This window comes from Gossypium raimondii, unplaced genomic scaffold, assembly GCF_025698545.1.
Source record: "Gossypium raimondii isolate GPD5lz unplaced genomic scaffold, ASM2569854v1 Contig00098, whole genome shotgun sequence".
Taxonomy (NCBI): Eukaryota; Viridiplantae; Streptophyta; class Magnoliopsida; order Malvales; family Malvaceae; genus Gossypium; species Gossypium raimondii.
In genome coordinates, this window is record NW_026291257.1 from 1 (window position 1) to 12,014 (window position 12,014).

Consider the following 12,014-nt stretch of genomic DNA (forward strand, 5'->3'; position numbering starts at 1 on the left):
TTCTTGATTTTCAGCTTTTTCCTCCCCAAAATTCAAATTCAACTAAAAATACTAAAATTTTGAGTTGTCATTCTCCTATTGAAAATGTATAGGAATGATGTAGAATTACGCTTCATATAATCCTTTCTCTATCACTAGTATATTAACTTAGCTCAAATCAAGAAAATTTTGTTAATATCACAAAAACACTACAGTTGAAAATCTTGCTCATGTCAGTAAAAAATCATATCTTTATTTCTCTAAACCCTAAAATTAGACAAGAACAAAAATGAATTTATTGAATTTTAAAAAAATATATTTGATATGAATATGTCTCTCACACGTAAAAGATTTTCTAGCACACTTTATATTCATACTTGAGTAAGTTTTAAAATAAATGTCTGAACATAAATACTTTACAAAAAATACATAAACTTAAGAGTTGGAGTAATATTATTTCTACTACAAACCATGAAATTAAAATGATACTTTTATTAGGAGTAGTTGCAGTAATATTATTAAGTATATAAAAACAATTTTGACTGATTAAATTCAACACATAAGTTAGTCTCAAATGAAAATAAAATGGTTTTTAACTCGGTCCAAATTATGATCTGATCTTTATTAAAGGATTTCACCTTATTGTTACCTGTTTTGTCACCGAAACTATCCATTTTCTCTACATTTCTATCTCGAGTTGATTATATTTATTTCAACCTATAAATAAAATATAGATGTAAGTGTATATATAATGAAAATACAATTTTAATAAAAATGAAACCAATCAAAATTTACACATTTCAGTTATGTAAAAGGAATGAATTTATAAGCAACTAAAATTTTAAATGATATATATAAACTATGATATGAGCTCCTGTTGAATATAAGTAAAAGATTTATAAGTTTTTGGTATGTAAGAAGGATCGTAAATAAGTCTAGATTGATCACTTTAAATAAAAGATTGGTTAAGTAGTTTACCACAGTTAATGCTTCTTCCTTGATTGGCCCATTATAAAATTGAAAATTTTTTGCATCAGCTTTGGTTGCAGCCCTTCTTCCTCCGTTTCCTCGGAGATATTGCGTTTTTGTTTTATGTCAGAAGTGCTACCTATTGATCCATTGTTTTGAGCAGTGTGTTGGTGGATGTGTTCAAAATTTGGTGAAGATTGAGTGATATGGCACTGCAACTCTTCTATTTCTTCCAAATCTTTCTCATACACTATTCTAACACCACACTTCTTCACCTTAAGGCTATGACCATTGAAAAACACATGAAGCCCATCACGTTTATGATCTAAGCAATCTGTTGTCCGCAAATTATTGGTTTCACAGCCACCATATTTATCCTTCAAGGAAAATGGATATACCTTATCACGCGACCAATAACGAAGAAAAATATGATCTTTCATTATGGGCTTGTCGAATCGTTTATCCACCAAATAGCCTCTCCTCTCAATCTGTCGACGATTTCTACCATACATTAACGCTCCACAGTCGATAAAGCCCACATCCCTTGAAGCATCATTATTGACAAAAATGCAGCAACAAGCAACTCCAATCCATTCACAATCCTCTTGAAGGTTGATAGGTAAGGGAATCTTAATAAAGAAGTCACCTTTTTGTTGGCTAAACCATCCTGGGATTTCAGTTCCGGGCATAATAATATCAAACTTTTCTTTTGAATTTGCAAATGCCTGCAAAATAGAACACAAGTCGTTTGGTAACTAAAACCATAAATTCTCAAGTATGACAGAAAAAAGAGATAATCGACCTTAAGATGTTTTTTCAGCTGTGTTAATGCATTGATATTCTCAGCCAATTTGAAGCAGTTAATGGCTTTAACGGCATCCGAATGCATTAAATTGCATACTGTTGATGGACTTGCAACTACTTCAAGTGAAGAACAACTATCTATACTCAGAACTACTATACTTGTTGGTAGCTCAGGCAACGAGTTAAGCTTCATGCAATTTGATAATGCAAGCAATTTAAGCTCGGAAAGTTGAGTCAGAGCCAAAGGAACGGTGATGAAATTGTTACCGTTAAGAAAAAGCCGTTTCAAAGAGGATAGACCATGAATATCTGCTTCGCCAAGAGTACACATGTTGCAATTTGACAATATAAGCTCTTCAAGCTTGGAGAGTCGAGTAAGAGATGCAGGTATGCTGATGAAATTGTTACCACTAAGATTAAGTTCTTCCAAAGAGGATAGACCAGAAATATCAGGTGGAATATCTCCTTCACAAAGATTGCAGTCCATTAGACTTAGCCTTCTTAATGAACTCAAACCTGACAATGAAGGTAACATCGAAGCGATGGAATTTGTCCTTACTCTTTTGAATCCATTGAAAGACAGAACTTTAAGATTTTTAAATTGAAAAATGAAGGATGGTAGTTCTGTTATGGCTGTTTCACTCAAGTCGAGCTCTTCCAAAAACTTTGCATGCTGCAAATTCTCCGATAATTTTTCAACTCTATAACAACCGGAAAGATCTAGAGTTTTTAGACGTTCTATTTTCCCATCAATCTCCGGAAACCTTACAAGACTTGAGCAACCCGAAAGAATTAATGTTTCAAGAGATTCCATTCCAATTATGGTCGGAAGACTCCTAAGACTTTTGCAATCTCTTAAATTCAAAACTTTAAGGCTCTTAAGTACTGCGATTGATGGATGAACATCCACTAATTTGGTACAACCTTTCAATATTAGAACTTCAAGATTTGATGCCGTTGTGAAGTCTGGTGTCTTGATCAGGTTTTGGGACCCTTCAAGGTTCATCATTTTCAACTTACACAACGGCTGTTGAAGATCACAATAAATTAGAAACAAATGAGAAAACATAATAATGCTTATTATTGTTTTTTTTTACCTTAATCAAAGTTTAATCATTTATATTAAAATAAGCTAAAATACAAGGATGAGATGAGTTAATTCTTACTCTATTTCCCTTCCACAGTTGTTGAATGCGACTATATGGTAAAAGAAGTGCAACAAGGTTGTCCGGTTGGAAGCTTGAAGGCAACGATCTTAAAGGGCATCTTTTCCAATCTAGAAGCCGTAACTCATTAGAAAGAAATTTGAGATCATCACAATTTGATAGGCAAAGCACTTTGAGCAATCTCAATTTTTTCATTTTTGAGAAGGCATCGACACTCAAGTTGAGCATCTTGCTCGATTCCCTAATAATCAAGAATAAAACAAAATGAAAATGAGCTTCATAATATACAAAAACATTCAATATCTAAAAATTATCTGATTCACTGATATACTATTAATATTTCAAAAAGACATACATTTCTCTATTGATTCTTTTGAAAGAGTAATACGCTATTAGATAAATTTCATAATTAAACATTGAAATATTGAGTGTAAAAGGTTTTGCTATAATTTCTTATCATATTTTAAAAATAAAATAATTATTTACAGTACACATAAATATAAGTTTATGTGTCTTCTTACCTTCTATTATCAATGATTATACCTTCAATCATTTTTGTACCCTAAGAAAAATCAAGAATAGAAAATAAGAAAACAAAATTTTAAAACTTACATTTTATTTAGCATTATTATATTCTAAATATAATAAATAAAGTATTTTAAATGAAGTAAAACAATTTCTACAAATATTATGCTCTAAAGAGGGTAATGCAATGAAATTAAATATTTATTTCTACAAATCCTTTTTAATATTTGTAAACATCAAACATGACTTATCTCAAAATTACTAAATATCACTTTTTAAGAATAGTTGTATCAACCAACCAATTAGACTAAGCTTTGGATTTATATCATATATTGATTTGATATTATATAACAAAATAGAAATAGTATGTAACTTTTGTTAAATGACTTACAGTATTTTTTGTTAGGACATGATGGACGTCTCTTTCCTCCCACAATCTGCAACGTTTTCCAGGTTCATCAACACATTTTTCTCTAACAAATTTTCTTCCCATTTCTTGCAACAAGTTATGCATCCACAAATATTTGTGTTCATCGACTTTTATGAGAGATTTTTTAATGAGAACATCAATACCAATATCTGGGAAAAACTCACAACCATCCAATACTTTCATTACAAAATCTTTCTCCTCCCCATTGAAGAAGCATGCTATATCTAGAAATATATTCTTCTCCCTTTCTTCCAGTCCATCAAAACTGATTCGAAGTTTATCGAGAATTTTTTTATTAGAATCTCTTTTAAGTCTTTCAATTGCACTTCTCCATTGAGTAGCATCTCTACCGCATAAAAAGCAACCCAAAATTTCAAGAGCTAACGGGAGCCCACCAGCATATTTTACAACATGGTAAGAAAGCTCAATGAAATCATCTTTCGGCACTGTATCACTATGAAAAGCTTTCAGACTGAAAAGTTGAAGCGCTTCTTTGGGATTCAATGTTGTGGGCTCATACATATCATCAACTGGCCAAGACCGAAGCAAATGTTCTTCTCTTGTTGTTACAATGATTCTACTCCCTAATCCGAACCAATCATGCCTTCCAACCAAGCATTTTAAGTGTTGTATGTTATCAACATCATCAAGAACAATAAGAACCTTTTTGCGAGACAACATATGACTAATTATATCATTCCCTTCATGAACATTGAAAAATTTGAAGCATTCATCATGAAAAATCTCCGAAAGGAGTTGTTTCTGTAAAGAAACTAATCCACATCTGTCTGAAACTTCTCGAATATCAGCAATAAAGCTTTTACTTTCAAAATGATGTGACATTTGATTATAAGCAAGTCTTGCGAGTGTTGTTTTACCGATACCACCCATTCCGCAAATCCCTATAATGCGGACATCATTTTCCCCAATGTTTATTTTCAAATATAAATCCTCCAAGCGTTCAGTCATTCCAACCAAGTGACTATGAGTAACTGGGTGACATAGTTTTGCTGATATCTTCTTAATAACCTCTCTAATAAATTCCGATTCATGCCTACAATAAAAGAAATTTTAATTTTTTGAATAATTTATTTTTTCATATTACCAAATGCACTTTCTTTTTCAATGAATCATGAAACATAATATAGTTTGGAAGCAAACAAGAACCAAGACACTTTTCAATTAAACACATAGGATTAGAAAGAAAGAAAAAAGTTTATACATATATATCCCAAAAAATAGAAAATAGAGAAGAAAAGAAAGAGTTACCTGTTATTTAAATGCCATCCCTTGATTCCAGCCACTTGAATTAAAGCATTTCGCCACCTTTGGATCTTCTCCCTATCTTCTTTGTATCTCTCTTCATGTCTAGCAAAGGCTTCTTCCACTTTCTCTTTTTGTTTTCTTAAATCAGATGGATCAACATCGTAAAAAATTGGAAACACTATATGGCCGTCGTTGTTATGTTGTTTAACAATCTCAGCAAGCTCCTCCAAGCACCAACTTGAAAAGGCATAAGTTTGCGAAAAAACGATTACCGAACACCATGATTGCTGAATTGCTGTAAAGAGTTCAGGCGCGATCTCTTCGCCGGCCTCCAGCTTTGGATCATCCCTGAAAGTGACGATCCCACTCCTACTTAAAGCATCATAGAGATGATCGGTAAAGTTGGTGCGGGTATCTTCACCTCTAAAACTCAAGAAAACATCATATTTCTTTCTAGAATTGGACGAAGAAGTTGAAGGTAATGACGACATGAAGATGAGCGAGAGAAAAAAATATGTGGATGTAGTGTTGAAAATCAGAAAATTGATCGCTCAATACGTCTGAAAGAAACTAGAAACAGATCAAATTTCCAGGGAAGAATAAAGGTGGTTTCTAAGCAATTTCTCTATAACCTTTTCATTTGGTCATAAATGAGTGATGCATATGAATCCAACAAGGTGGGTGTTGATAAAATGGAGCCTACAATAATTGCAAGTTTTCTTAAGTTTGTGTTTTCTTTTAAATTTTTTGTCAAAACACTTTAAAATAAATAAGAAAATTAATATTTATTCATTTTACTGATGCAGTATAGATTGCCATGCGAATAATATGTCAGTATTTAATTAATTTTTAAATATTTTTATTTTTTAAATTTTAAAAATTAATTAAATGGTGATATGCCATTCATATGATAATCTACATGTATGCTATATCAGCAAAATTAAAAAAATTAACCTTTCTATTAAATTTTAGGCGATTTGATAGAAAACATAAGTAAAAAAGCTAAAAAGCAAAAATTAAATAAATTAAAAAGCTAAAATAAATTTTTTATAAATTTTGATGGTTAAATAAATCATTCGACCTGAGGTCCTGCAAGGAGAGATTAACCTACAGAATGAATGAGGACTAAGCCTTGCATGGTTTTTTTGTTTTTTATTTATATTTTATTTTCTTTTTATATGGCACCAACCTCTAAAATGGAAAATTTCCATTTATGGCCCTTAAAATTTTAAATTTATAATGACAAAATTACAGTTTGGCTCTCCTAAAAATGATAAAAATTTAATTTAATCCTTTAAAAATTATAAATATATAAACTATTAAAATGATAAAATTACATTTTTACTATCATAAAAAATACAATTTAATTTCGACCCCCTCAAAAATGTCTTGACTTTGCCCTGGCCTATGTTAGGGCTTGGGGTAGGGAGTTATCCTTTTAATTAGTATTTAGAAAATAAAATAATTATCATCATACTAGACGCATAATGGCTCAATGTTTATGACTTAATTAAATACTTAATGTATTGATTTGAAAAAATAAAAATAAAAGAAAAGAAAACACTTTTTGTATGTAAAAGTTTCTAAAAGTGCTCAATTAGTCTACGTCTATCCTAATATAATTATTTTTTTTATGAGTTATTTAATGGAATGTCCATAAATTTCTCCATGCTAATATTTGATAAATTGGTTTTTGTTATCAGGGAACTGATCGAATTCAAGAAATAAAGGTAGACATGTCACGTATGGGTAACCTATTATTCCAACCTTCTGTTTTTGAAAGCATGATTAATCTTAGATGTATTTTCTTCTATTTTCCTTCGAGTTGGTTGAGGAAAGAGCATGAGGATTATAAGAAGCTACATACAGACCAAGATGATATTATATCTCTTCCGGATGAGCTAAGGTATCTCCGATGGGGTTATTACCCCTTCAAATCTTTATCATCAAGTTTTAATCCAAAGAACCTTGTTGCATTGGAATTACCATATGAAAACATGGAACAACTTTGGAACGAAGTTCATCAGGTATATATACTTTTATACTTTCTTCATCCAAGAATTTTTTTAAGAAAAAGAATTTATAATTGATATAGCATTTAAATAACATATTTTTATTAACTTTTAGAAAAATAAATATAAAAGATTTTATTCTATTTTTAAACGAAACAATTTGATGTATTGATGGTGGGTAATATAAATTTTTATTTTGATAAGAGTCTAAGTAAAATGATGCTCTAACTACTTTATATATGTTCTCATCATGTGCAGGATCTTGTTCATTTACGGAAAATTAACCTTTTCAGTTGCAAAAATTTAAAGAAGATCCCTAATTTATTAGGAGCCCTCAACCTGGAAAGACTTGACTGTGAAAATTGCGAAAGTCTGGTTAAACTTCCTTCCCTCGCCCGTTTGACATCACTTAAAACCCTTCGCCTTGAGGGATGTCGTAGTCTCAAGAAGTTTCCGGAGATCCCAAATTACTTTTATGAGTTAGATTTATCAGAAACCGGAATAAAAGAAGTACCTGATTTCATTGAGCATCTCGACAGACTTCAATGGTTGACCTTGACAAACTCAATGGTAAAAGATGTATCAAGCAATATTTCAAAGTTGAAATCCCTTTTTTCTCTAGATCTTAGTGGTTGTCCAATCGTTAAATTTCCAACTGTTGATGTGCGCTCACCAAGCTTGAGGTTTAAAAGCCTTAAGTATATGCATATGGATCGTTGCAAGAGCCTCAAATTACTCTCAGAGCTTCCACCATATCTGCTCAAGTTGAATGTACTTGACTGCACATCATTGGAAAAAGTTTCCTTTGCAGATCAAAATTTATATCAGTTTGATTATTTAGATGCTGGTGATGCTTGTTTTTATGAGTTTACCATGCTATTCCGTAATTGCTTCAACTTGAATCAAGAGTCAATTAATAACATTGAGGCAAATGCCATGCTCAAAATTCGATCCCTAGCTAAGAAATGGGCAGCGAGATATGATTGCTGTGGCAAGATTCCTGATTTGTCAAGTTTGATTTGTTGTTTCCCAGGAAACAAAATTTCAGCAAATAAGTTCAAGTGTCAGAGCATGAATTCTTCCTTAAGTTTGAAGATAGCCCCAAATGGGGGTGGTGGGAGCAGATTTTTGGTTTTTGTTATCTGCCTTGTGGCTGATCTCACTCACTGCCGTTACATTAGTGATGTTGAATGTATTTGTAAGTACCAACTTACAGCCGCCGATGGTGGCAATGATGGTGGTGGTGGTGGTTATAAAAAGCTAAGAAGTAAAATATCTTTGTTATTGTTTCCTGAGCCAGAGAAGTACAAGGATTATCACGTGTTTATTCTATCTACCGCCGACATGGTTAAAGAAGACCAGAATTATGAGGAGGCATCATTCAAATGCTACATCAGACTTTTGGATTTAAGAAGCGGAGGAAAAGAGTATGTCAAGGTGGAGAGATGTGGTGTTCATGTATTTTACGTGGATGCAGAGGGTGATACAGATGATACAGATGCTACAGATGCTACAGATGATACAGATGCTACTGAAAAGAGACATGCTGGGAACAAAAGAAGCTTTAGCCATGATGGTGAAGAAGGGGGTGGAGGAGTTAAAAGATTGAAATAGTTTGTATTTCTTTCCATCTTGGGCTCTGCTTTTGAGGACTTTCAACTTCTCAATTATGTCATCAAACGCATAGGTAGGGGTTTCATTTTCATCTCATTTTTTCATATTATCATAAATTTTTCAGTTTTTTCATTTATTTTTCATATTGTCATACTTCTGTTTTCCACAATTGTTAATAGTAAATTTTCAACTTATAAATTAGTGACACAAAATGAAGTGCTTTAATTAATTAAAACCAACCAGGATGAATCTAAACTTGCTCTGCTTTATAAATTACTTGTCTTCTAGAAGGTGCTTTACCATACTGAAACCTTGTAGTTCCACATTGTAAATGTTAAAAGCATAATTTATGAAACATAAAATTGGAAATTTGTTCAACAGTTGTGATTGTTGCTTACTATTATTTTTCTCATCTTCATTCCCCTGCCGTGTCTGTGTTCTGTTGTAGATATAGCATATATTGTCCAAGAAGGAAATTCTCCATATATATTAATTAATTTGGAGGAAAATTGAACAGTAACTGGAGATTTCAATACAGTAGCAAAATGATTCTGCTTTGGAGTTGATAAAATGTCCGTAGGGGATTTTGGTGGGTACCAAAATTCAGATATTAAAATTCATACTTAATTCTTATTGGCAGTTGACTTGTTATTGGTTGTTTTTTTTTTAATTCATAGGACCAATGGTGGACTCGGTTCAGCTTCATTGTTTAGTTCCAGCGTTGGTATCATCTGGTATCTCAGTACTTGCTCCATTTTCCTTCAATCATATCTTGATTCATTAGAAAGATTGGTTATTTGTGAGATTGTTTTTTCTTATATCCTTTGCTTCTGTGTTGATGTATGATTAGGGAATGACAAATCTTTGGGAATGCCACTGCTGAATTGGAGCTTTAGCCATACAAGGAGGAACACCTGAGCTGTAAGACCTTCAATTTTATTTACTGAATGCTTGTTTTATACAAGTGTTTGAACTGATATTTGGTGACAATGCAAATTGTCAACAGATTTGTCAACACAAAGTCAAAATAATCTTTTGAGCCCCTTTTTGGGTTCTGGCAATTCAGTCTTGGTGGAGAAGTAAGTTACCTTTGACTTTGACTTATTATCATGATTTTAGGTTCATATAATGATTTTCAGCATCCTCACCATTTTTCCCATATTTATCAATGGGATTATATAAATCCAGAATTTGCAACAGATCTCAAAACTTGTGGGATAAACACATGGAGCTGGAGGCAACCTTTGACAGTTTTCATTCTCAAGCTAGATTGGGTTAGTTTCATGGTAGAGCTATTGGAGTTGATATTTTCTTATCTTGGATTTTGATTATCATATCAGTTTGGGCCGAAATTTCTTTGTATGTTACTGCTCTCATGTTGTTTGAGCATTGTAGTGAGGAGAGATTAAGATTCATACTTGAATTCTTTTTGACAGTTGACTTGTTATTGGCTGGTTTTGATTCATAGGATCAGTGGTGAACATCATTCAGCTTAATTGTTTAGGTTCCACCATTGATGCTCATGCCATAGGCAGCAAGTAGAGATTTAATCATATTGCATCTCAATACTATCTGCATTTTACTTCATTGATTTGTTCACCCATTGATTTATGTTTCATATTTCCTTCGAAAGTTGGTAAATATATATATATATATATATCTATATAATATTTCAGTTGATGATTTCTAATTTATATTCATGTTAGCTAAACCTACCAACTATTACCTAAATATAATCAACATATGTTTGAGATTGGTTAATCTTATAACCTATGCTTTTATATTGATCTAGGAGTAGGTATTTTCTATTTGTTATAAACTATTAAAATTATAAATATACAAACTATTAAAATGGTAAAATTATATTTTTACTATCATAAAAAATACAATTTAATTTCGACCCCCTCAAAAATTTCTTGACTTCGCCCCTGCCTATATTAGGGCTTGGGGTAGGGAGTTAGAAGATCGTCTTATTCATTTTTTTTCTCGATTTTGCATGGATGCAACGACGGAGCCATGTAGAGGCCCATGGGCCATAGCCCTTCAAATTTTTTTTTTTTTAAATTTAGTCATTTGTAAATGTACTATGACCGTCCCAAAAATTTGATTTTATCCTCGTTATAGGATTTTTCACTTTATTATTACCTGCTTTGTCCTGAAACTATCCATTTTTCTTCACATCTCTATCTCAAATTGATTATATTTACTTCAACCTATAAATAAAATATAAATGTGTTTAATATATATAATGAAAATAAAATTTTAATAAATAAGTAAAACCAATTAAAATGTACACATTTCAATTATGTAAAAGGAATGAATTGATGACTAAAATTTTAAATAGTAAAAAATATAAATTAAGTGACAAATTTTAAGTGGTATAAAAATTATATTATCAACATTTGAGATATGTACATATTCAATACGATTGTATGGCTAAAAATTTTAAAATTTTTTAATATATATTAAAGAGATCATATCTTATACATAAATAAATTTAAATTGATTATTTTAAATGAAATAGAAGTAATAGTACATGGTTGGTTAAGTACTTTACCAAAATTAATGCTTCTTCCCCGATTGGCCCATCATAAAATTGAAAATTTTTTGCATCCATTTTGGTTGCGGCCCTTCTTCCTCTGCTTCCTCGTAGATCTTACATTTTCTGTATGATGTGAGAAGTGCTACCTACTGATCTATGGTTGTGAGCAGAGTGTTGGAGGATGTGTTCAAAATTTGGAGAAGATTGAGTGGTATGGCACTGCAACTCTTTTATTTCTTCCAAATCTTTCTCATACATTATTCTGACACCACACGTCTTCACCTTAGCATTGGGTTTACATGGATGTAAGAAAGACACCTCAAGCTCACAGTCACCATATTTATCCTTCAAGGAAAATGGAAATAATTTATCACGCGACCAATAACGAAGAAAAAGGTGATCTTTTGTTATGGGCTGATTCCTACCTGTCAACAAAATATAGCCCCACCAATCAACCTGTATCTTAATCGAAGAGTCACTTTTTTTTATCCTGCAGGGTATTTTCAAGCTTTGATAACAGGGCTCAAGTGATCGGGCAATGAAGCAACACCGTCCAAATACGATATAATGCTGGACATGCTAGGCCTAGCCGCTGCCACCGGGTGTGAGCAACGCAACCCAAGCTTCAACACAAGTCTTTTGGTAACTGAAACCATAATTTCTCAAGTAGGAGATTTTGTAAGGGAGAAAAAAGAGATTAATCGACC

The 12,014-nt window shown here is 32.0% G+C and overlaps 2 protein-coding genes, 1 long non-coding RNA gene and 1 other non-coding gene across 7 annotated transcripts; 3 read left to right on the plus strand and 1 right to left on the minus strand.

Annotated features, from left to right (window-relative positions):
* Positions 1–10: 10 nt before the first annotated feature.
* On the minus strand, positions 11–5,796 carry LOC105801384 (disease resistance protein RPV1-like). Of its 4 annotated transcripts, none has more exons than XM_052627293.1 (7): positions 5,143–5,793; positions 3,835–4,927; positions 3,440–3,480; positions 2,919–3,159; positions 1,751–2,779; positions 958–1,673; positions 11–696 (listed from the first exon to the last, which is right to left on the minus strand). In XM_052627293.1, exons 1-6 carry the CDS (start codon positions 5,628–5,630, stop codon positions 963–965), a joined length of 3,603 nt encoding a protein of 1,200 aa, XP_052483253.1. In that variant the 5' UTR covers positions 5,631–5,793; the 3' UTR covers positions 11–696; positions 958–962. The 4 variants fall into 4 exon arrangements, with proteins under 4 accessions (XP_052483253.1, XP_052483252.1, XP_052483254.1 ...); XM_052627294.1 differs by lacking the exon at positions 11–696 and having other exon boundaries at positions 1,083–1,230; positions 1,347–1,673; positions 5,143–5,796; XM_052627292.1 differs by lacking the exon at positions 11–696 and having other exon boundaries at positions 729–1,673.
* LOC128031918 (disease resistance protein LAZ5-like) lies at positions 5,790–8,765 on the plus strand. Its single transcript, XM_012579338.2, has 3 exons — positions 5,790–5,816; positions 6,843–7,166; positions 7,410–8,765. The coding sequence occupies exons 1-3, from the start codon at positions 5,790–5,792 to the stop codon at positions 8,763–8,765; spliced, it is 1,707 nt and encodes a 568-aa protein (XP_012434792.2).
* Positions 8,766–9,431: 666 nt separating this feature from the next.
* Positions 9,432–10,291, plus strand: LOC105761502 (uncharacterized). Its single transcript, XR_008193341.1, has 4 exons — positions 9,432–9,499; positions 9,616–9,686; positions 9,772–9,844; positions 9,954–10,291. It is a non-coding gene; the product is annotated as an uncharacterized LOC105761502 (transcript).
* A 1,021-nt stretch (positions 10,292–11,312) lies between these two features.
* LOC128036936 (uncharacterized) lies at positions 11,313–12,005 on the plus strand. Its single transcript, XR_008193340.1, has 3 exons — positions 11,313–11,518; positions 11,595–11,703; positions 11,804–12,005. It is a non-coding gene; the product is annotated as an uncharacterized LOC128036936 (long non-coding RNA).
* Positions 12,006–12,014: the final 9 nt, after the last annotated feature.

What these genes read in the sequence shown, in the direction of transcription:
- LOC105801384 (XM_052627293.1), bottom strand. Translation starts at nt 5,630, where the DNA reads ATGTCGTCATTACCTTCAACTTCTTCGTCCAATTCTAGAAAGAAATAT. An exon ending in AACTGTGGAAGGGAAATAGA is followed by an intron (nt 2,780 to 2,918) that starts GTAAGAATTAAC and finishes GATCTTCAACAG; the next exon opens with CCGTTGTGTAAGTTGAAAAT. An exon ending in AGCTGAAAAAACATCTTAAG is followed by an intron (nt 1,674 to 1,750) that starts GTCGATTATCTC and finishes TCTATTTTGCAG; the next exon opens with GCATTTGCAAATTCAAAAGA.
- LOC128031918 (XM_012579338.2), top strand. Translation starts at nt 5,790, where the DNA reads ATGAGTGATGCATATGAATCCAACAAG. An exon ending in ATGCATATGAATCCAACAAG is followed by an intron (nt 5,817 to 6,842) that starts GTGGGTGTTGAT and finishes TTTTGTTATCAG; the next exon opens with GGAACTGATCGAATTCAAGA. An exon ending in TTTGGAACGAAGTTCATCAG is followed by an intron (nt 7,167 to 7,409) that starts GTATATATACTT and finishes CATCATGTGCAG; the next exon opens with GATCTTGTTCATTTACGGAA.